This window comes from Manacus vitellinus, unplaced genomic scaffold, assembly GCF_001715985.3.
Source record: "Manacus vitellinus isolate BGI_N305 unplaced genomic scaffold, ASM171598v3 scaffold_58_pilon, whole genome shotgun sequence".
NCBI classification, from domain to species: domain Eukaryota; kingdom Metazoa; phylum Chordata; class Aves; order Passeriformes; family Pipridae; genus Manacus; species Manacus vitellinus.
Genome location: NW_021940671.1, coordinates 559,547 through 581,609, shown reverse-complemented (window position 1 = coordinate 581,609; position 22,063 = coordinate 559,547). Strand labels below are relative to the sequence as shown.

General features: G+C 38.1%; 1 protein-coding gene across 2 annotated transcripts in view; it reads left to right on the top strand.

The window, feature by feature from the left end:
* SPECC1L (sperm antigen with calponin homology and coiled-coil domains 1 like) overlaps positions 1–22,063 on the top strand; it is a 65,933-nt gene that overhangs the window by 31,303 nt on the left and 12,567 nt on the right. For both annotated transcript variants that reach the window (XM_018081959.3, XM_029963303.1), the window contains exons 8-13: positions 240–403; positions 2,050–2,141; positions 6,922–7,012; positions 8,926–9,009; positions 10,860–11,016; positions 14,427–14,529. In XM_018081959.3, coding sequence (XP_017937448.1) covers positions 240–403; positions 2,050–2,141; positions 6,922–7,012; positions 8,926–9,009; positions 10,860–11,016; positions 14,427–14,529 — 691 coding nt within the window. The remainder of the gene's footprint in view (positions 1–239; positions 404–2,049; positions 2,142–6,921; positions 7,013–8,925; positions 9,010–10,859; positions 11,017–14,426; positions 14,530–22,063) is intronic.

Here is a 22,063-nt window from a genome sequence, read left to right as displayed (position 1 = left end):
ATTTGACAGACTTTTCACCAGATGCTAAGCTCTGTTGCTGACAAATAATAAGAATTTACAGTGCTAATTTAGGTTGATAATCTATTTCTAAATTACAGTGGAAAGACAACTAGGTTAATGTAATGACCGATTTGGACCATAGATTTTAATTCAGCTTCAAATTTGTTGGGTTTTTCTTTGAGACTTCGCAGGTTGAAACGTTTTTTAAACACCTAAAACGAGCTGTGCATTGATTTCAGGCAGGAGGAGGAACGTGGCCGAGTGTACAACTACATGAACGCTGTAGAGAGAGATTTGGCAGCTCTGAGGCAGGGGATGGGCCTGAGCCGCAGATCCTCCACCTCCTCCGAGCCCACCCCGACCGTGAAAACGCTCATCAAGTCCTTCGACAGCGCCTCCCAAGGTGGGTGAACAGCCAGGGCAGGGCTGGACCAAGTCTCCCTCCTGCAGGTCTTCACATGGTCACTTGTGCTGGTTTAGCTGAATCAAAGGTGAGTTATTTCCCACTGTCGTGGCCTGTAGGTGATGGCTGACACAAACCAACCCAAACTGGGCTGCAGAACAGATTGTTCTCTGCAGTTAAGTGCAAGCATCCCTTTTTGTCTTGCCTTTATTTTTTTCTTTATTGTCGCATTGCCAGTGACTCATATGCTGGGTGCTTTGATTCAGTGCTCCTGTATATGAGAAATACATAAACACATATGACACACATAATTATAGCTGGCAGCACAGCTGATTTCAGCCTGATTATTAAAATGTGAACTTAATGTACCAAATTAAGCATTCTAAAAGCCAGGTAGTAGCTAGAGCTGAGTTTATTTCTTTTAATAACTTGTGTTCTTATGCTGAGAGCACTGATTAAAGTTAAAATTAAGATCCAGCCAATAGCACCTATTAAAAGATATAGGGAATATTTTCTAAAATGAGAGGGGTCTCACAGTTGAGGCAACAGACTTTACTATAATTCTGATTGTGTGCTGTTATTCTTCTCTTTAGATGAGCAGAATAAGGAATCCAAGTAGTTATCCTGAAATGAGAAACACTGGGTTTTTACCTTTTGACTGCATATAGGACCTTGAATGGATTAAAATATTTCCCTTGCCAGGTCTTTGGGTTTTGAATTTCATGTACAATAATGTCTCTGTAAGTCTTTGATGTATAAAAGCTTGGTCTGAAGTAGACTAAGTTGCCAGAGAGACTTACAGACTGTACTATGCACAGCAAAGCTACTTGTAATTGCTTATAACCTGAAAGTTTAAGACATAGAAGTGTCTCCATGTTTCTGGAGGTTCTGTAAATGATTCTATTTCCATACTTGTTCTCCTTGTTCATAGGTATTTACAGTTTTTTACTTTTCCACTGTTAGTTTAGAAGGGTTTTTTAGAGTGTTATTGGAAGAAGGTGCTTTCTTACCAGAGTTAGTCTGGTAAAATGATAAATCCCCTCTTCCATCTTTTGAATCTTTTATTTCAAGCTAATATGTGCCTCCTTCCTCAGCATTCATGTCTAATCAGGCTGTTAAATAATTAGATGACTGATTCACCAATTTAGAATTTGTCTGGTTTTGTACATTTCTAAACATGTTACTCGTTTAATCCCAAAATTTAAACTATATAATATCTAGTACTTGTGGACTTTGATTAGAAACTAGAAAGGAGAAGCAGGTGATATAGGTTATCTTTCTTGTCTCACTGGCAGAGCCAGGAGCCTGCTACTGTCTCTTTAATTATCTGGAGATCAGAGAACTAGTAATGCCAGCATTTACATCTGCCAAGGTAATAGTATCCTGCACCTTAGCCTTGTCCACCCCCAGTAAACTTATGCTTTTACTGTGGATGATAGACAGAAAATGAATGTAATTGCAGAGGAGTAAATGTGTAGGCATACTTTCAAATGACTTTTCAGTCAGATACTAATTGAAATTCTGAAAGATGTGATCTGGTAAAACTTGTAATGTGAAGTACAAGGTGAAGGTTGGCTATAGCAATCTCCTGTTTCACTGCAAAACAGTGCCATGCTCACAATGCTTTCTTTCTGTGTTCCCATTAGTTCCAAGCCCTGCTGCTGCCACAATTCCTCGCACTCCCCTGAGCCCAAGTCCCATGAAAACTCCCCCAGCTGCTGCTGTATCCCCTATGCAGGTAGGTGTTTTATGACAGCATTTAATCCTTCTTTGTGAAGAAGAGTATGTGAAACTACAGGTGGTAACATACAAATATTGGCTGACTTTGTGGGGAAACAACGATAAAATGTCGCCTTAAGTAGGTAATTACTAAAATGTTCAGTCTAACAAAAGAGTCACTGAGAACCACATTGAAATATAAGATTTGAATTAATTTGGAAGTTCTTGTTAGATATTTCCAACCATTGCTATTCCTGTGCTACTGAAAATCAGGAGAGGAAAACTGTATCTGCATTCCTTAGTTTTAGAGTTGCTGTTTGTCAGTTGTTAGTCCTGTGCCTGGCATGGAAACAGCAGTAATTCCCTTGGGGCAGTGGGCTGAGATCTGTGCAGAATGTGTCAGCAGTCATCAGTATAAATGTATCCCATGTTGCTTGGCCTTTCAATATAGGCCTGACTCAAGAGGAATGAAATAATTGTGAATTTGTTATCTTGGTTCCTTTTGTACTGACAGAGTTTGGCCAGTGGGTGGTTGTGCTGTGTATTTTGTCCTGTCCCCTCTGAAGCTTTGTCCACTTGCTCAGCTGCTGCAGGAGCCTGGGGGCACTGAGGTGGCATCATCAGGACTCTGATGTTCAGCTTCGTAGATCATTGCTGGTTTTATTATCTCACTGGCTGTGTGAAGTAAGATTTTGGCAAAAGCCAAAAAATTTAAGGAAAAGGTAGATGGGACCAGGTTTATAAAGAAAAATCAAAGAATCTAATATGTGTTTTGCTCCTTTAATATCAGTAATTCTCCTGTTGCCTTCAAGATATTGCTAACCATAAGTTTCAAAACTTGATTTTTACTGTAGGTCAGTGTAATGTTTTGGTAATAAATTCTCTCTGTGTGAACTGAGGACTCTCTATCCATACTAGCTCTTAATCTTTAAGGAACAGTACCTGGAAGAGATTGACTATTCTCCTGTGCTCAGACCAGTGCAGCTTTTATTCATTTAAGAGTGAATTTCATGAAACAAATGGGTAACCTCAAAGCAAAGAGAAAGAATTAAATGTTTTTTTGGGGAGAGCTTCTGCTACTTCTCGCGGTTCAGTCACTCTTGACAGCAGTTTTCTAAATTAGTTAAATGTGAAATGTTCTCTGACAGATGCTTTGTTCCTATTGATCTGTCTTTATATTTCTGTTTATTTCTGTGCTCTTGTAGGAGGAGGCAGACTTAATCTCATGTTCTAAAGGGCTAAACCAGAGCTTTGGCATACAGAAGACTTTTTGATGAAATCTAAGGCTTGGTTTCACTTTATTTACCTGTAAATTAACCATGAACCAAAGTAATGTCTCAGAATACTGCAAACCTGCACAGGTTTGCAGCTCTTGTTTGATGATCTCGATCTGCCAGGATTACTCGAATTTTGAATTCACCTTCTACTATAGAACCAAGTCATTAACAGCTGGGTACTCATTAGTGGGAAGCATTGCCTGAAAAACAAAGGAGAGGGTGTGTAAATGGAAACAGCTCCTATTGTCTTTTTGAAGTTAGATGGATTTCTTGAAAGTGTTTGTAATTACTGAGAAGGCAACCGGATTTTGTGACCTCAGTTAAGTAAATTGCATTTAAAGAATATTTTCTGCTCAAGAGAGAAGGGGTTCAGGTTCAAACTGATGTTCGTCATCTCTTCCTTTTCTTTGTTTTCATGTTACTACCTTGTTTTCTGCTGTTGTGTTCTATGCATTTTTTTTAACAATTTTTTGTCTGTGTTTCTGCTCTCTTGCAATTGTAAAGCAAGATTATGGTAAATAATCACTATAAGCTCCCACCTTACAGAAGTCATCCAAGGTTTGGGGAAAGGTGGAAGGGCTGATCTCTGTATGGGTGTTGAATTGCTTGTTATCATTTATCTCAGTTGGTTTTAAATGCTGTCACAGGGGAAATATTTACACGGGCACCTGCTGAGAAAGTGGCACAATTTTGATGCTATGATGAGGTGGATTGGTTGCAAAAAAGATTCTCCAAGTGCAGATGCATCAACATGTGCTTTGTCTTTGTGTTGGACTGTCATGAATTTCCTCAGTCTTGAAGAGGTTTTGTTTGCTTGGTATGTTTTTCTTTACAGTAATATGTGTATGTATGAGGAGGTACATTCTTGGATATATTTTGCAACTGAAAACAAACAGACAAAACCCCTTCTGGCTTCAGGTCCAAGCCTGCAGTGGAACATAGCTGTGTTTTACTATGGCTCTTAGCAGAACTGCAAAACAATTTAGGGAGAGAGGTATGAAGAGAATGTTCTTCAGAATGTGCAAACAGCCCTGCTGGGTTAGCTCAGAGCTTAGCTGGTCTGGAATGCCACCCAGTGACCAAAGCAGTTGCCTAGGGAGGAATATGAGGACAAGGCAGTTTATCTCCTGCTTTCCCTGGGTATGTTTTTTCGTTTCATAGCTGGAGAACTCTTAAAGCAGAGGTGGTTTCAGATTTACTGGGCACCACTCCTGGTTTGCTTTAAGTATATAAACTTCCAGCTCCAAGAAATTTAGTGTCAAGGAATTCCATATCTTAACTAGTTAATATGTGGAAACCTGTTTGTTCTGAAATGTGTAGGTGCACCGACATGAAGGTCGTACTGAAGTGCAAAGTGATCAGGAATAGGTACCTGGATGGTGGTTGAAGGTCATGTTTCCTTCCAGAGCTGACAGGAGACACAGGGATGAAGAGTCAGAAGCAAAATATTTGGAGTTGAAAGGGACTAGTTCATCCTGCCACAGTTCTTTCTCAGACTGGAAGTGTCTCCCAAGACTTGTGCTCTGCTGCTAACACATCGATGATGGCAGGTGGAGCTGGATGAGCATTAGTGGGTTCATTCTCCTCTAGTCTGCAGGGTGTTAGTCATTGTGTTACTTGTGGGAGCTTTAAGATCTGTAATAAGGAACTAACAGCAGTGCAAGTGAGCTCTGTCTGCAGTGTCAACAGGAGCAAAGAGGCAAATGGTTTTGTAACAGAGACAAGACTAATATGCAGTGAGTTATCAGTTGAGTAATACAGCCACTTTCTGACAATACCCATAAAGGATGTTTGGTTTAAAGTGATATCCAGAAGCTGAGAAAGTGATAAAGGTGTGTGTTTATGCAGCTCTGCATATACCTTTGTTTCCTGGCTGAAGCTCTGTACTCCCCTGTCGCTGTACTGACAGTCCCAAAGCTGACCAAAATGAGATATTTTTCTTTTAACCTCATTATCTAACTGTTGTCACTGTTTCCTGGGGTGGGGGCATGCAGTGAAATGGCCTCAATTTGAGACCTTGTCCTATACTTAGGAAATGTCCTTTTTTTTTTTTTTAAGAAGGTGACAGGAACTTTAAAGACAGTGTAGGTTTGAGATACCAGCTCTTAGGGGAAGCTGTTGTGGGCATTTCTATGCGTGGCACACTATCACAGTCGCTTTCACCTATAATTTAAAGGTATAATCTTTGTAGTGTATGTGCAGGACATTTAATATATGAAGTGATGAAACTCTTCATTCTGTATGTTGGGAGTTATTTTCTCCATTTGATTTCTAGCACAAAACCATAACTAGTTGGACTCGAAATGATGGATAAGTAGCCCTGTAATCCTGCCTGTGCTACAGGATCCTACAAAATATATACTGTTAACTTAACAATTTTGGATTTCTCTGTCCTGCCTACATAATTTGGCATGAGAAACATCTGACCTTTAGTATTTTATGAAGATAAGACTCATTTAACCTTCTCATCTAATCTTGGGCCAGATAGAAAGCTGAAGGAGTTTTCAGGATAAACACATTAGTGGACTGATTATGATTAAATATTGGAATCTAATAGAACAGGGTGTATAAAGAGTGAACTGTAATTTGCAATAGACTCTTTGCAATGATTAATTTAAAATAATTGTGGACAATCCTCCAAGAGTCTTCAGCAACTGAGCCTGAGTTTCAGTAACTGTAAGGGTAATTACAGTTCACTTATGTGAGACTAAAATGCTTATTTGAGTCCTGTTCAGTGCTTACTAAATTGTGTGTGTGTCTTAACACAGTTGTGAGCATGTACATGCACTGTAAGGTGCTACAAGCCATGGATTGCTAAATATTTTACATAAAGCTTGAAAAGAAAATATTCAATTCGTGGCTGGTTTAGGGCAGAACAGAAATTAAAGTGATCTGAGAAGAAAACAAATATACTTGAATTTTATCACATATCTGACAAATACTAAACAAATTGTCTCTCACCAGTTGTTCCCAGAGCATCTCAGTTAAGTAGGTGGGGAACAGAAGCTCTTGACATTCTGAATAAAGCCTGAAAAAATTTTTTTCAGTAGGGTTTTTCTTAGCAAAGGGTACTTTGTGTCACTGTACCCAATACACCGTTCTCCCATCTTTCCAGGAAAAAGCACAGAGCTCTAAAGGTTTATATTAATAACACAAATCAAGCACTAAAACCTTGGCTATATATAGGGGGTTTTATTAGTTTAAATAAACACATCTAGTTTAATCAGAACAGGTTTGCTCAAACAAAATACAAAAGAAGGTGAACATTGTTACAGAAACTGTGCGAGAATTCATAACCTTAATTTGCAACGTTGGTCTGAGGAACAGGTTTCAATTTAGAGAAATAAATGTTACAATATCAAGTCCTAGTGTGTGTATGTATATTCAGATTGACAAAAGCATTTTTAAAGGTTTCTTTATTTTTTTGGTTCTTTTGAATTAGTACTTAATGTAATATCTGAGTGTCTAAAACTGATTCTGATGTTCCAAATGATGTTTGACACAAGTGCTTTTCCATTTCAGAGGCATTCTATAAGTGGACCAATCTCAGCTTCCAAACCCCTTGCTACCCTGACAGACAAACGACCAAGCTATGCAGAAATTCCTGTTCAAGGTATTGATTCAAGTTCATTCCAACTTTGTTTTTAGCAATGCTATTAATACTTTGTTTGTGTGGGTTTTTTTAAATCGTTTAGTATCCAAAGCCATTATCATGTTATATCCTTTTTATTATCAAAATATCTTCCCAGTATCGTAGAATATCTCGTGTTCAAGTTTTTATTACTTGTTTCTTCACATGTGGTTGCATAACATGAGGGTGCTTTTTTTTTTTTAATTTTCTACAAAACCATGTTTGCATGCTGATAACTTGGCATTAGTCTGTCAGTTTTTAGTGTGTGCATAAACTAAGATCACTTGTAAAATCAAGATAAGATAATCTCAGGGACGTGTGTGCAGCTGTCTTCCAGATATTAAAAATACCCACCTGGGGTTACATTATTTATTGTGTGGTTGAGGGTTTTTTCACCCCCCAAAATGAAACGAGGATGATGGCTGGCATTGCACTGCATGTGAATAGTAAAACATAAACCTATTATTGAATCTTCGTGAGCCAGATGAAAAATTGAATGGAATTGAGTGTTGATTTATCTATTTCCCAATATTTCCCTGTTCTGTGAACTTTGTTTTGTCTCTCAAAACGCTGCTCACAATGTGCTCTTCCTGTGAGAATGAATGGCTATCATGTGTTGGGTGTAGCTCTCTGATTTATGCCTGCTTTAGGGTTTTTTTGTGTGTAGATGTTTCTCAAGATAATCCCCATATGACTCCAGGCTGAATATTTCCTCTCAATTTGGTATTCCTGAGGTCTGATGTTTTGTAAAGGCTTGGGTTTTTTTTCCTTTGGTAGCACTTCATAATAGTCTGTATGTGCCAGATTTCCTTCTTGCTTTTGTTGAATCCATATTGAGGTTATTTGTACAATGCAGCTGCAGTTTTAATTTTAGAAACTTTGATATTTTTAGGAATATTGAAATGCCTTTCCAAGAAGATAATTCAGGATTCTTTAATTGTTTCAGAGTTCATGGGTAGACATAAGCTTAAACACAAAGTGAGTGGTATGTTTTACATGGCTCTGGTGTTTCCCTTAGAGCCAGTGAATGCAGGAGCAGGACTGAGTTCCAGTAGTGACTGTGCCAGGCAGAATTCCTGTTTACAGCCAGAGAGATGTATTTTTAATGTATTTCTGTAGCTAAGTATGTTTCTTGTGTCACGTTCTCAGTTAATAAATGGAGTTTCACTTTTTTTTCACCCTTGTTCTTAATTTCCATGGGGTTTAATATTCAAATTACCGCCTTCTAAGAGTTTTTTCTTAGGAATATGTAAACCTTTTGTTTGCAGTTTAAAGGTTTACTTGAAGGAATATTTCATAATAGGAAATAGTTTTGATTTGCTGCTACAGAAAATGAATTTTGTGGTAGACTTTTTGCTCATTGGCAGGAGGCAGAGCTAATCTTTCCATACAGTTTGTGAAGGCACCTCTTGGGCTCCACTGCATGGAGGAGGCAAGGAAAAAAATGTGTGGCTTCATTTAATAATAAAATAATAAAAAACCCCCACAAAACCCCAACCCAATAAACCAGAGGGGGAAAAAAAATCACCTGAGGGACAAAGCAATCTGCTTTACCAGTACACATTGTTGAATATTAAATATTTGTGGCCATGTGCTAAATGGGGCTTCCTTTCTTAGCCTTTTGGTTTAACAATCCATTTTTTATAGACCAGGGGAAGTGGGTTAGCAAGAAGCCTTAGGGAACAAGGATTAAGAAGCTCATGCTGTGTTCATGGTGCACTTCATTGGTAATGAGCAATTTTAGGCCTTCCCTTTGTTACAGATAAAATCAATTGCTCTCACTAAAACAGCCAAACTCGGGCACTGGTGGACAATGTTCCTGACTCAGAGCTAAATGTCTGACATTGGACTGGAATCCTCAGCAATGATGTTCTCTCTTGTTTTGCTTTGTCCAGAACATCTGTTGAGAACATCCTCTACCAGCCGACCGGCGTCCTTGCCAAGAGTACCTGCTATGGAAAGTGCCAAAGCTATTTCTGGTAATACCACGGTTTTTAGATTATTATTAAACTAAGGAACTCTCATTTCAACACTGTACTTACAGATCTGCTTTATTTTGCCAAGAGAGAACGTTGATCAAGCTCTTGTCAACCCCCCCCCCCATTTGGATATTTGGAGTAATTTATTTTTCAGTGTTCATGTTTTCTGTTGAAGTATTTTTGAGGAAAGAAACTGAGGTCTGGTGGTAAAATAACATTCTATTTTATTACTTCAAGTGGAACTGAAGAGATTTTTTTTTCCCAATTGTTTGTCAGGTGTTCTTAGTGTTGCTATGCCCACTTCTACCCACATGTCAGATGGACGAGTGTGAACCATACATGGAACAATTGACTTCTATATCATTTTTCCTTGTGTTACAAATAATTTTGATGTATAAGATATGTGTGAAGGAAGAAACTCTGACTGTTGCTTTTTACTGCTTGGATGTAGGATTTTTTGGGTTTTTTTGAGTGAGGCAGAGAAGCATTATTATCCTTTTCTAATTAAGCAGTTCTATTTTTGTTTGTGGAAAGAATTATTGTCAATGGCTTAAAGCAGGAGGATTATTCTTTTCAAGTGACAAATGCATTATTATCCATTATCTAATGCATAAAAATGTTTTCACTTATTACCTGGTAGTAGCAAAACTTCTACCCATTCTGTAGGACAAAAGAATGTTTGCAGTGAATCACTTTAAATGAGTCCATTTTGTGACTGGCATAACCTACAAATATTCTTCAGCATTGCCAGTGGTGGTTGCTGCACATTTGATGTTAACTTTGGATTTAAAAAACAATAGACTTGCTAAGTACAAGTTTATGTAGAGTGTTAGTTTACTATCAGGCTGTATAAACTGATACCTCAGTATCAACAGGGGCTTCACAAAACAAATCTTTATAAATTATAACACAAAGAGGGTGATAATATAAAATGATATTTTGTATAAACCAAGCAGAATTAATTTGAGAGAAATATTTTTTAAAAAACACCTGCCTTTGAGTAAATTTTTACAAGAAGATGTGTTTTAGATAGTTTTTATTTGTCCTAAAATCACAAACTTCTTGTGTCTGTTACTTATAAATTGATGTACTTGCCCCCAGGTCATTAGAAAATGATTTATATGGAGAGTTGCATCTTTGATTTGCACAAACATAAACAATGGTGATTATTTAGGTATAAAGGCAAACCTCCTACTTTTAACTGGAAACTTTTCCACGTAGAGAACATGTCACCATTCCAGATTTGGTTTTACAGAGTACAATGCTTGTGCTTTCATTTGAAAGAAAAATTGTTTCCTTTGATAAAATGAAGCAAGCTCTGTGGAATGTGCCTGAATGGACTCAGGTCAATGCTTGATATACTTAATGATATTTAGTGGTGTCCAGAAATCACATGCATGCCAATTCTTCATTAAAATTAAAGGGAAATAAACCAGATGCCATCTCTAAACTGTTTGGGGTTTCTTTTTTCTAAATTGCTTGAAGCTTCGCTGTGTATCTGCATGGACTAGAGAAAAAGAAATGTTTTGGTGTTAAAATTCCTTCTCATTCATTAAATCCTTCAAATGGAAGTAGTGATACTCCATTAAGATACATTCACCAAATTTTCTTTGCTTCAAGATACAGGCTTGATCAGAAATGTTGGTAGGGCAGTCTAAATCCTTGGTGTTTCTGAAGTGCAAAGCACCAAGAAAAATGCTGAAACCTGGTGTTTGATATAGGTTCTTATGCTTGGTTTCTGAACTAATGCTTGTTTAAGAGCATGAATAAGTTTTTGAAAGTTTTTATGCAAATGATAAATCTGATAAATATAAAGAGATAAATAAATATATGGGCCTTTCCCCCCTTAGTCTCTCGAAGAAGTAGCGAAGAGATCAAGCGGGATATCAGTGCCCCTGATGGAGCATCTCCAGCATCTCTCATGGCAATGGGCACCACCTCACCACAGCTGTCCCTCTCTTCTTCTCCTACAGCATCAGTCACCCCTACAACCAGAAGTCGAATAAGGTAAAAAAATCCCTTATTGGGGTAAATTCCATATCTGTCTGCATACATCTGGTGTACAGTGTTGGTGCTGAGCCTGCAGACCTTACTGCTCCCCAGATCTTCACTAATCTCTAAGAGCTTCAGAAAGATTTTTCTGCAGCTCAGTATTTGTTTTAAAAGTTAGGCTTTTTAGAATGTATAAGTTAATACCAAAACTTTATGCTCCACTAGAAAACCAAGCTAAGTCATGTCAGTAAATAATAATACCAGTTCAAATTACCATGAAGGCAAACTCAAGAAGTGAGCTTACAGCATGTAGAGCAGATCATCAGAGTGTCTTGGGCCCAGGGAGACCACATGATAGACCTTCTGTAATCCCAGCTGAAGACAAAAAGCAGCAGCATGCCTACATCTTAATCCCAGACACTGGCAACTCTTCTAAATAGCCATGAGTGAACGGGCCTGGGTTATTTGTCCCACAGATGGAATCATAGTGCAAGTCTGAGTAACAAATGGCCAGACAGCCTCCTTTGGTTAGTAAGACAAAAAGATAAGTCTGTGATAAATTTAAAACTTTTTGTATCTGCTGTGCTATCAGTCAGAGAACTTCAAAGTGTTTAATCCCCGTGGTATCCAAGTGAGGTATGTCCTTAGCCCTGCTTCAGAGTTTGGGAATCTGGCAGACAAAGGTTAAGTGACTTGCTCCAGACCATTTCTCACAGAGCTTCCTGACAAAGCTTTTGTACAGCAGAAATGTGAAACCCTTAATGTTCAGAGACACTTGCAATATTTAATAACTACAGCATAAAATTCTGAAGTTATTTAAGCTGTGGGTGCTGTTGAAAGGGATTTCCCTGAAATCAGCTGAGACAGGCCTCAGTGCTGCCCTCCTTTCACTGTGCAGAAATTTGAGTTTGGATCTGTGGGTTCTTTACTAGCAACAATTAATGCTGTGTGTGCTAGTACCTAAATTTAACCATAAATAAATAAAAAACCAAGACTAATACATCTGTGCATGGACTTTGAACTGGTAACGTATCGAGTTGCATTGATGGCAGCCTGCAGACTGTGGCAAATCCATGACATTTCAGTGTGAAATTGTACAGTTATAATTATGAAATCATTACTGTGCAGCCCAACCACTTCCTGCAATGCTCAGTACTACAGGAGACTTCCTGGGCTTTGCAGCAGTGGGGGTGTGGTGATGAGCGTAGTCTTTAAAGCCACCCTCAGAATGTCACTGCTGGACTTCAGTTTATGTGACCAGCTTTCTCTGTTTTCCCTTACTTTTTCCTAGAAGTTGCTGTAAAATGCACAGTTATTGCTGTACTTCACTAAAACAAATACTTGCAGTTTACTGTTCCCTGTTCTGGTTAAGACTTTGTTAGCTCTTTGATTTGGATTATAGCTGAGCTACTATACTAACATGTCAAACCATTTCTCATTGTCTCCATACAACTTAATGCTAATTTATTTTCTTCAGCAGTGTTTTCATAACTGTGAGAACCTGATATAAACCATGTGCTCTTACTGGAATTTGAGAACAGGCTGTACAGCTCCCTCATGGCTAAACAGTATGTTTAGCGTAAAGAGAGAGGGAGCTTTTCATTTGAGTTCTTATGTTGTCCCAAATCTCTGTCCTTAAGTTTTCATAGTGTTGCATAATCCTCATTATAGATTGAATATGCAATCCCATTGTTATTTGTTTCAATTACCAATGGAGAAAATACACCAGTTGTTGAAATCTGTACTGATTTAAGAACTGAAGTACAGACTTTTGTGAAGCATCATTCTGGCTGTGGGGTGCCTGTGGAGTTTAGATACAGTGACCTATTCAGATAATGTATTTATTTCAGATTTAAAGTGACTTCCTTGTTGTGTTAAATCTCTGAGATGGGCATTTGGGTTCAAAGGCTCATAGTGCCTTTCTGCATCAAAGATAGGAGTTACTGTTTCCTGTTTATTGTTCTGCTGTGCATATATTTTCAGACACTTCAGCTGTTACCTAAGCAACTTTTGAGATCTTGCCATCTGTATGTCAGTGAAGACTGGCCAAGCAAATTGCAATACATGTACTTAAGATTAGTGCCTGAGAACATTTCCTTGTCTGTTGGGACATGTTGTCTTCTTTTATGCTTTGAGCAACAGATGCTGATCCATGGAACAGTCTCTGGTGTTCTGTTTGAAGCACACATGCAGGAAGGAATCCACATTCCCTGGATGCTTTCTTTTCCCTTAGCAGGACCTGGAGAATTGCTACCTGTACATCTGCAGCAGAGTGCACTGGTGATATTCTGTATTTCCACATTCCACTCCTTTTTCCAGTCACCAGATGGGTTGTAAAGAATGAAAGTTGAAGATATGAGTGTGAATATATACAATCTCTGTCTTTTTGGAAGTAGGCAGAAAGAGTAACTTAGGGTATCATCTCTGTGGTTGTTGTAACAATCTGGTTTATATCTGCATAGAATTCTTTAAAAATGTCAGATGGGGAAGTCTTTGCAGTATAGGTTCACTGATAACTATCTTATTTTAATTTTCCAAGTGGAAATTATTAAAAATAATATTAAAAACAACTGCTGGCACACTTTACATGCAGTAACTAAGGTCCATAAGTGGTGTAACATCTGCTCAGTAAAAGACTATTCATTAGAGTATCTGTAGAAATACTGAGTCTTGTAAGTAGGCCACTGGAGAAGTATTAACCTCTATGATATATATTTTTTAATCTTAAGAACTGATTTCTAAACCCTGGTAAACAGATGTTTGTAATGTAAGACTCATGAAAACATGGCCAGCTTAGTTATGATTGTTCTTTTGTTCCCCACTTTTTTCTTAAAAACCAAAATTACTTAAGATAGCTTGACATACTGGAAGTGAATTTAATTGATAGCTTTTATTGTGCTAATACATCAACTGGCAGATCAGCCTACATAGATCTCCCCCTTCTTTTTTGAGAACTCCAGATTTCAGACAAATGTTCTCTTAATAACAATGTGCTGCTCACATGCAAACTTCTTGTTTCAAGGTGACATTTGTAATCAGCCATGAGATGCAAAGGAGATAGCATCAGTTTATTCTCTTTCTAAATACAAAATAAAGTCACTCGAGTTATCTTAATGGTTCAGGCTGGAACTTACAATGTTGTGAGTTTAATTTTCTGAACTCTTAGAAAGAAATATCATTGAGGTTGAAAGACCTGGTGAAAAAAGGTTAAAGGAAAGAGAATGATGATTTGCTAAGGAAAGGATTACTCCAAACTAACTGTGCAGTCTTCTGCAGGTATTTCTGTGTGTTCTGTTTTTTGGTCAGTAGTGCAGTGTCCTGCTACTTCCACTGTGACAGTCATTTGTCCTGTGCCAGCCTTTACAAATCTGTATTTCTGTTGCTTACACTGTAAGCTCTAAGTTGCACTTCTGCCTCGTTCCTAGGGAAGAGAGGAAAGATCCCTTGTCTGCCCTAGCAAGAGAATATGGAGGATCCAAGAGAAACGCTTTGCTGAAGTGGTGCCAGAAGAAAACAGAGGGATACCAGGTAACTGCAGAGCTGCTTAACGTAACGTACTTGTAGCTGCAACTCCTTGGAGCCTGCCCCTGGAATAAAACAGGCTGCTCCACACTTGACTGCATAGATTGCAGTGGCCCTGGCATGTCCTGTACTCTCTTCTTGGAACACGTGCTCCCAGTCCTGCCCTAACAAACACTAATAACTCCTCAGTCACTTTGCTCCACGTTGTAACTGCTTTTTCTTAAGGGGGCAGCTGTCCTCTCATTGAGGCACTTGAGGTCAGCCTTTCACAGGTTGCACTTTTGAAACTGTAGCTGAAACTCGAGCAACTTAAGGTTTAAATTAATGTTTCCCAAATGGAGCTAGAGTACCATTTCTTGATAGGTAATTAGCACAGGGTTTTTTGTTTTTGATCTCTGAATGTGCTCCCATTTAGCCTCTATTTAGGGACAGTTTGTTTTGTGAAGGTGCATTGTCTTGCATTTTGAACTTGGCTTTCTCCTGCAGTTGCAGACTTTTTTTTTTCCCACTTAGTCCAAACGTTATCAGAAGCCAAAAGAACCAACAAGATAGCTGTGCAGAGTTCTCCTGATTACATTATTTTTTCAGAAGAATAGTGGCTTCAGCAAACTAAACCAGGATGTTAATAGTCTGACCATGATGTATTTGTTTGGTTAACTTGTATTGAAAGTGTTTGGGTTCCCAACACAATCCTCAGTTTAAGAACTTTACTCTTTCCATGACTTGAGCCTCACAATGCAGGAGGAAGTTGAGAGCTGCATAACAGGATGGTCACCCATCCATAGGAAAAGTCGTGTTCAGTACAATGGACAGGCTGGGATATAAAGCCCTCCCCTTCTTCCTGTGGCACGTCTAGTACTAAACTGGGCTATTCCTGAGGATAAGCAGCTTTGTGGAAAGAGCCTTTCTCCTTCCCCACATTTTGTAAAAAGGCAGGATGTTATATTTCTTTATAAATCCTCTAACTAAGTGCAAAAATATTTTCCCCTATTGTCTTGAAATGAAAGATGAATTTGACAGCTTCATTAATCTGGTTAGGAAGAGTGATAGATATTATTCCAAACTTTTCATTCCACAGTTGTGTGCACATGCAAGAGCATGCTTCTGGTTCTATAAATTGCTGCTTATAATTCCTGGAGGTGTAGAAAGGTTTTATATAGGTTTTGGGACTTACTGTACTTGCTTCAAAACCTGCAGTGTGGTACTGAGAAAGCACAGCATGGAGCATCTGCAGAGCCAGTGGATGCCTTCCTTGAAACTGTAAGATAGTATCAGGTTATATTAAGTTACTTCTTGGAGAAGAATGTATTTTAGTTCATGCACACTCATTTTTCATTTCTTTGTTGTACAGAATTTGATTATTTTCATCATCCCCTGAAATTCAGTTCTGGTTGAACACCATGTTAGTGGTGTTCTAATGTTTTAAACATATCCAACACCATATTCACTGTGAACATTGCTTATCCATCTTTCTGGCATCTCAGCAACGTTATCAATACCAGATAAGGCTCTTTTTATTTTACAACTATGGGGATTCAAAACTGACAAGCAGTAAACAAGCATCAGCATAATGATGCTTCCTCATTCATTCCTGCTTAAGGTACTCAGCTCTCTTCTTCCTTTCCTGTCAGCCAAATATTGACAGGATACCATCTTACTTCCAGCTCCTCCTGGTGTCTTACACACTGCCACAGTTCCATCCAATCACCAATTTCTATCTTGTTTCCAATTTAAATCAATGTTTATTACCAATATTATTCATTTAGCTACGAATATCACAGGTTAAAGGAGAGGTACTTGCACTTTGAGTCTGTAACAAGTTCTAAAATGATCTGGGAGAGTTTAACTGTGATTTGGAAGCAAGGAAAAGAGAAACGAAATCTTAGAAACCTTTTGTTTCAAAATAATTCTTTTGTTAATTTTGTCCTATTCATATTAACCTACCAATATTTAAGTAAAAGTCAGCCCTGTAAGACAGTATTTTTCAAGTATGTCTTTGCCAGCATGGAGAGATGTGTTTACTCCTTCATCAGTTGTCAACAATAATCACCTTTTTGGTCTTGTTTTCTCCCTGTCACCTGGAGGTGATGTCTCACAGCTGTAGGTTTTTATGCATAAATGCATGTAAGATATTTATAGAAAATTATTTCAGCTGTTGGTGTTTACAGGGAAGCTGGAACTGTGCACATTGAGTTAAAGCCCCATTTCTAACAGAGCCATGTTTACTCCTGGCATTGTTTTACCTTTCATTCCTGGGTTTGTATTTTGCACTGGATAGTGGAAATAGCTGATTTGTGGTTTACACATGGACTAATAAATGGTAATCACAAAGACAGCCAGATAAAAATCTTAATTTCTAAAATTTTATTGAGAGTGTACAGAGTTGTAGGTGAGTGGCTTAGAATGTTAAACACCAGGTACAATGTAATTGGTTTATTGGTTTATACTAATTAATGACAGCAGCCTGTGACTGAGTGGTACTGCCTTCATAGGACAGCTGTAGTTCTTGAGCTGCTCTTTATTCCATGTGTTGAAAATACTAAAGAAGAAAAAAACAAACAACAAAACACACCAAAGTCTGTGCTGTTTCAAAGGGGAAAGGTTTTCTTTGTTCAAAGGGTGCTTGTAGAGAATGCAGCACTATGTAATTGCCTGGTACAACTGGTATAGTTTTTGTCTGCTCAAGTAAAATGGAAGAAGAATAACTCCTGCTCTCCTATCCCCTCTAGGAAATTACTTTCAAGGTTTTGGTAAAAAGTCTTAGGTATCTCTGCTGAAGAAGCTTGAAATTTTGTGAATGCTAAATAAGTCAAAGATGATAGTGTGGTGAAGCTCTAATTTCAGTTTGTTACAGTGGAATAAACCCTGTTAAAAAAACTATTATAAATTACTTCATTGTGCACTTCTCTGCATTTATTCAAGCAAATTTGGAGGGGAATAAATGAATAGTCATCTTGAAATGTAGTTGTTAATATTTAACTGTGCTCTAAATGTTTTTTCAAGAGTACCTCAATAAAAAAGTAAGGTTGATATAGCCATTGAAAGTAAGAGAAATTGTTACTCCTGTAAAAACCTGTATGGCTTCATCTCTTAGTATATTGTAGCTTTTAATATGCTGTCTGTTGTTTGCAAGCAGAATTTCTCCTTGAAGCATAGGTTTGGGGGATGGTATCTGCAGAAGGTCAGAGCAGAACTGGCAGCAGGCAGGTTCTGTATTAACTCCCATCTAGAGCCTGTTCAGTCTAGACAGTGTTGCACTCACTGAGTTATTGAGCTGCCTTCTATTCCAGGCTGAACAGACCTCTAAGCCATGAAAGAGGAGAGCTGCTCTCTTAAGATAAGCATTTAGATAAAAGAGGAGCAAATCACCTTTAGTTTTCAGCTGAACAGGCACAAAATACTTGAAATCTCACGGTGTGTTAGCTTTGCTCAGGATCTGACACAGCTTCAGAGCACAGGGCCAAGTGCTGCATTTTCCAGAGGAGAGAATCCTCGTGGCTCCTCTAAAATATGTGCAGTGTCATAAAACTGTCATAAATTCCAGATCTCTTCAAAGCAGAAAGTAATCCCAGCCAGCTGTTATGGAGCATTTACCCTGGCTGGAGCACAGCTACTTTCATTTTGAGTACCCAGCTAATAAAAGTCCCCAAAAGGATGTGAGCATGCATGTTTCATGTTGAAAGAGGACCAATAAACAGGATACACACATCCCTACCCATTCTTATCTCCAGCAGTATTTCAATTTGTTTTCCATTTTTGTCAGCATTCTGAGAGATAATTCACTTCCAGAAGTCTGACACCAAAAAAAGCAATTGTCACAAGATAGCAACAAGAATAGACTAAATTTTTTTTAAGCTTTCTTTAAGCTTTCCACACTTCCTAAGTACAGATACTCTTGGTGTGGCCTTGTTAGTGCCTGTCCTCTATTTCATGCAGTGCTGCTTTCTGCTGGAAAGACCACCTAATTTTTGCCACCTATACAGCTCAAACCTACATGTCTTACAAAACATTTAAGGCTCTGCTTAATGCACCTTGAAATCAAGCAATGCTTTCATTAGTGCTCAAGCAATAAGTGTAGAATATCAAAACTAGAGGTAAAAGATAGTTCAGGTTGCTTTTTTTTTTTTAAACCTGTCTTTATCAACACCAGGCTGGGTCATATTCTACTCAAAGTATTACATTGATTTTTAAAAGCACACACAAAAAGGACAAGACTGTGCTTATGAAAACCTGTGCTCAAATACTGACTCCAGGGTGTGCTTTCCCTGTGCTGTCTGGTTGATTCATCAAAGTAGTCAGGCTGCCAAAACACTTCACTCCTTGGTTTAAGCTCTGATGCTTTAGCCAAAAATTGTTGAGTTAAGGAAGGACATGTTTCCTTTCTGTGTTTGGATTGGATTCTGATACAAGAGAAATGTCAACTTGTTAGACTTAATTATGACAAAATTTAGAATAAATTATGAAGCTGTCTGTACCTCTTAAGTGCTTCAGACATTAATGTCTGAAGCTATTATTGGATTTTGTGAGAATGACTCCTGCTTTTATGGTTTCTTTTTGTGCCCAAACTGAAAAATAACATGCCTTTGGTATGGAAAGGAACATTAATGGTCAATGTTGAAGGGTTTGGTTGTCTATATTTACCATTTACTGCCTTTTCAGAAGCTGGGAGTGAAGAGGCAGTAGTTGGGACTGCTGCTAAGCCCATTCCAGAAATACTTTTATGTTCTCACCTACTGCCAGAAGTGCTGATAGCCACAGCTTTATGCCACGATTTGGGAATCAGGGAATCCTGATTCAAAGGAGCATAGATGGCAGTTATTTTGGAGTTTACCTTTGTATTTTTTATAATGGTTACTCTTTTGTGTTTATGTGTCTTCAAAAGCTTTTAAAAGCTTTTTAATAGTAAATTTCTGCCATGGGAAGAAGCCTGCCAAGGTCTGTACACTTAAACTTCAAATCTTGTTTAAGGGTTTAATATATTATAGCACAGAGTCATATTAATGCTTTTGCTTTCTCAACCCACTTATTTCATTAACTAATACAACAGAGACATAGACACATGTTTTTATTTTCTTCATGCCCTAACTCTTTTTGAGAGCCAGACCAAGTTAGGATGTGGGAACCTCTCCTCTTTATGCAGATCAAGGGATGGAGAAATAGCTGAGGATGCTCCTCTGCTCGAGTTCTAATGTCCATAGTTCAGGGAGATTGAAGACAGCTGTGGATATGTCTGCTGAAGAGATGGTAAAATAACTTTGTTCTTAGTTTGTAACTACAAGTTAGAAAACAAGTTTTCTATGGTTGGGTTTTTTGATGTTTGTGGGGTGTTTTAGCTGTGGCATTTTCTGAGGGAATAAAAAAAGTAAGGAATTACTGTTATAATTGTTAATACATGTTTCTTGCTTTTTTTAAACAAGGTGTTTTCGCTGACTGTGGAAGACCCTCTGTTAATTTAGGATTATTGCAAAAAGCAATAGGAGACAGTTTTGAAATTAGCAATACACTGGTTAAAAACCACTTTAAAATTGTGAATTCTAGAGAAGTCATAGGCTGGGAGAGATCTTAGACTGATGTCATGCAGAGCCCTGTTAAGCAGTCTAGAATGTTTCATGGTGAAAACCTTTTTCTTATATCCTGACAGAATTGCCTTGGAAAGAATTGTTCCTGTTGTACCTTGTCTTTGTGAGGAGAGCACCCCAGTTCCTCTAAAACTGCCTTTTAGTTATGGGACACCCAGATCACATCTCTCCAGAGTCTTCTTTAGGCTGGATAAACCAAATTCCTTCAACTTTGCTTCAGCTATGTAATTATCTTGGTAACTCTGCTGGACCCTGTTCTTTCAGGGACTGTTTCGAGCTGGAGGGAGCAGAGCTCTCCCCAGGTCTCCAGGTGCAGACTGAGAAGGGCCCAGCAGGGTGCAGGGATCCCATCCCTCGCTGTGCTGGAGCCCAGGACACAGTTGGCCTCCTTTACTGCAGGGATGCACTTCTGATTCCTGTTGAAATCCAGTTCATTTACTGTTTAACCACTCTTGTATTTCAGCCTAAGCTGATTGATCGTGTGTTCCTGTTACATTTCAGCCTCGTTTCAGGAAGAATTTTATTCTTTGTTTCTATGGGCACAAAGGGATACTCATTTTGTGGTGTCTGCTCCTACTCTGCAGTTTCCAGTTTAATAAGGGCTTGAGTCATGCTTGAAATGTTTCTTGGTTGTGGATCTACCAGGATGTTCTGTTATTTTCCTCCTTATATTCTTGTGCTCTGTCTCTAGAAAGGTCTTACAGATTTTTAACTCTGTTCTTCATTGCTGGTTGGAAAATGTCTTGCACAGATCTTTTTATGACAATTGCCTGTTGCATTAGTTTTGTTAGAATTGCCTTTTTAAAAACCATCTATCCCAAATACTAGAAGTGACTTCATTCCCAGTCTAAGCATTAAACATTAATAGGCAAGAGTTGATAAATCTCCTTCTAGTTCACCTATTCTTCATTCGACAATTTATCTGAAAGTATGTCCTTCAATTGCTTTAATACTTTGTGGTCTGAAATGGCCTGAAGAATAATTCTGGATTAGATTCCAGCAGAATTCCCTTAATAGAGCCAATTACTTAATAAAAGCAGTAACAAAGAAATTATGTCAGAGATTTTAGGCTGATGTTCTGTTTACCGTCAATTCTTTGAGAAATGGGAGCTTAATGCAAGATTGATTTCATTATACTGACCGAGCTTTTTCAAAAAACCACAAGTAGTTAAAAGCCTTTAGGAAATAAAATTTGCTGTATTTAAATGTGCCAGTTATGTGCTCAAAGCCCTCAAAGAAAAATTAAATTTTCGGCGTAAATGACGATCTGTCCCGTTTCTAGATTTGTTTTTTACTGTCTGACCAATATTATACTTCTTTTAGTCTGAGAGGTAATAATAATTCATAATGCTCAGAGCAATTGGAAACAGAAACCAGTCCCTTTTAATTGTTTCCTTCCGTTGTATTTAATTCAGCTTCTCTGGATACATTAAAATTCTTGGATGATGGGTTTGTTTTCTGCTTGTTGTCTTAATAATAAAAGCTGGACCCTACAAGATGATTTAGAAAAATGGAGTATCCTGAGGGTTTTTTTTCTGAGAACCAACCAAACTTGTAGATGCACTTTTTTAATGGCCCTTTTTTCCAGTGTTTATATTCAAAATTCAACATTCTTTGGATAATTACTATCACTTAAAGTGAAATTTTTAGTTTATACAACGGTAATGTTTAAGGGAAGGTGACTTTCTCTTGTTGTAGTTTCAATTTCCATTTTCAGCACAACTTTATCACGGTTTTCTTTCTCCTCTGTTCATGTGAAGGAATATACTTACAAAACTATGAAAAATGCCTCTAGATTTTGGAGGGGAGTGCTCCTCCTGGTCTTTAAATCATGTGAAGGCTTTTGTTTTCAGCCCCAGTTGTTCTATAGGTCTGTTTTCTAGGGCATCCAGACTATTTTGATACTTTGCAATTTCTTTTTTCATATATCCTGAGCACAAGCCTTCCTTCTTCATCCACAG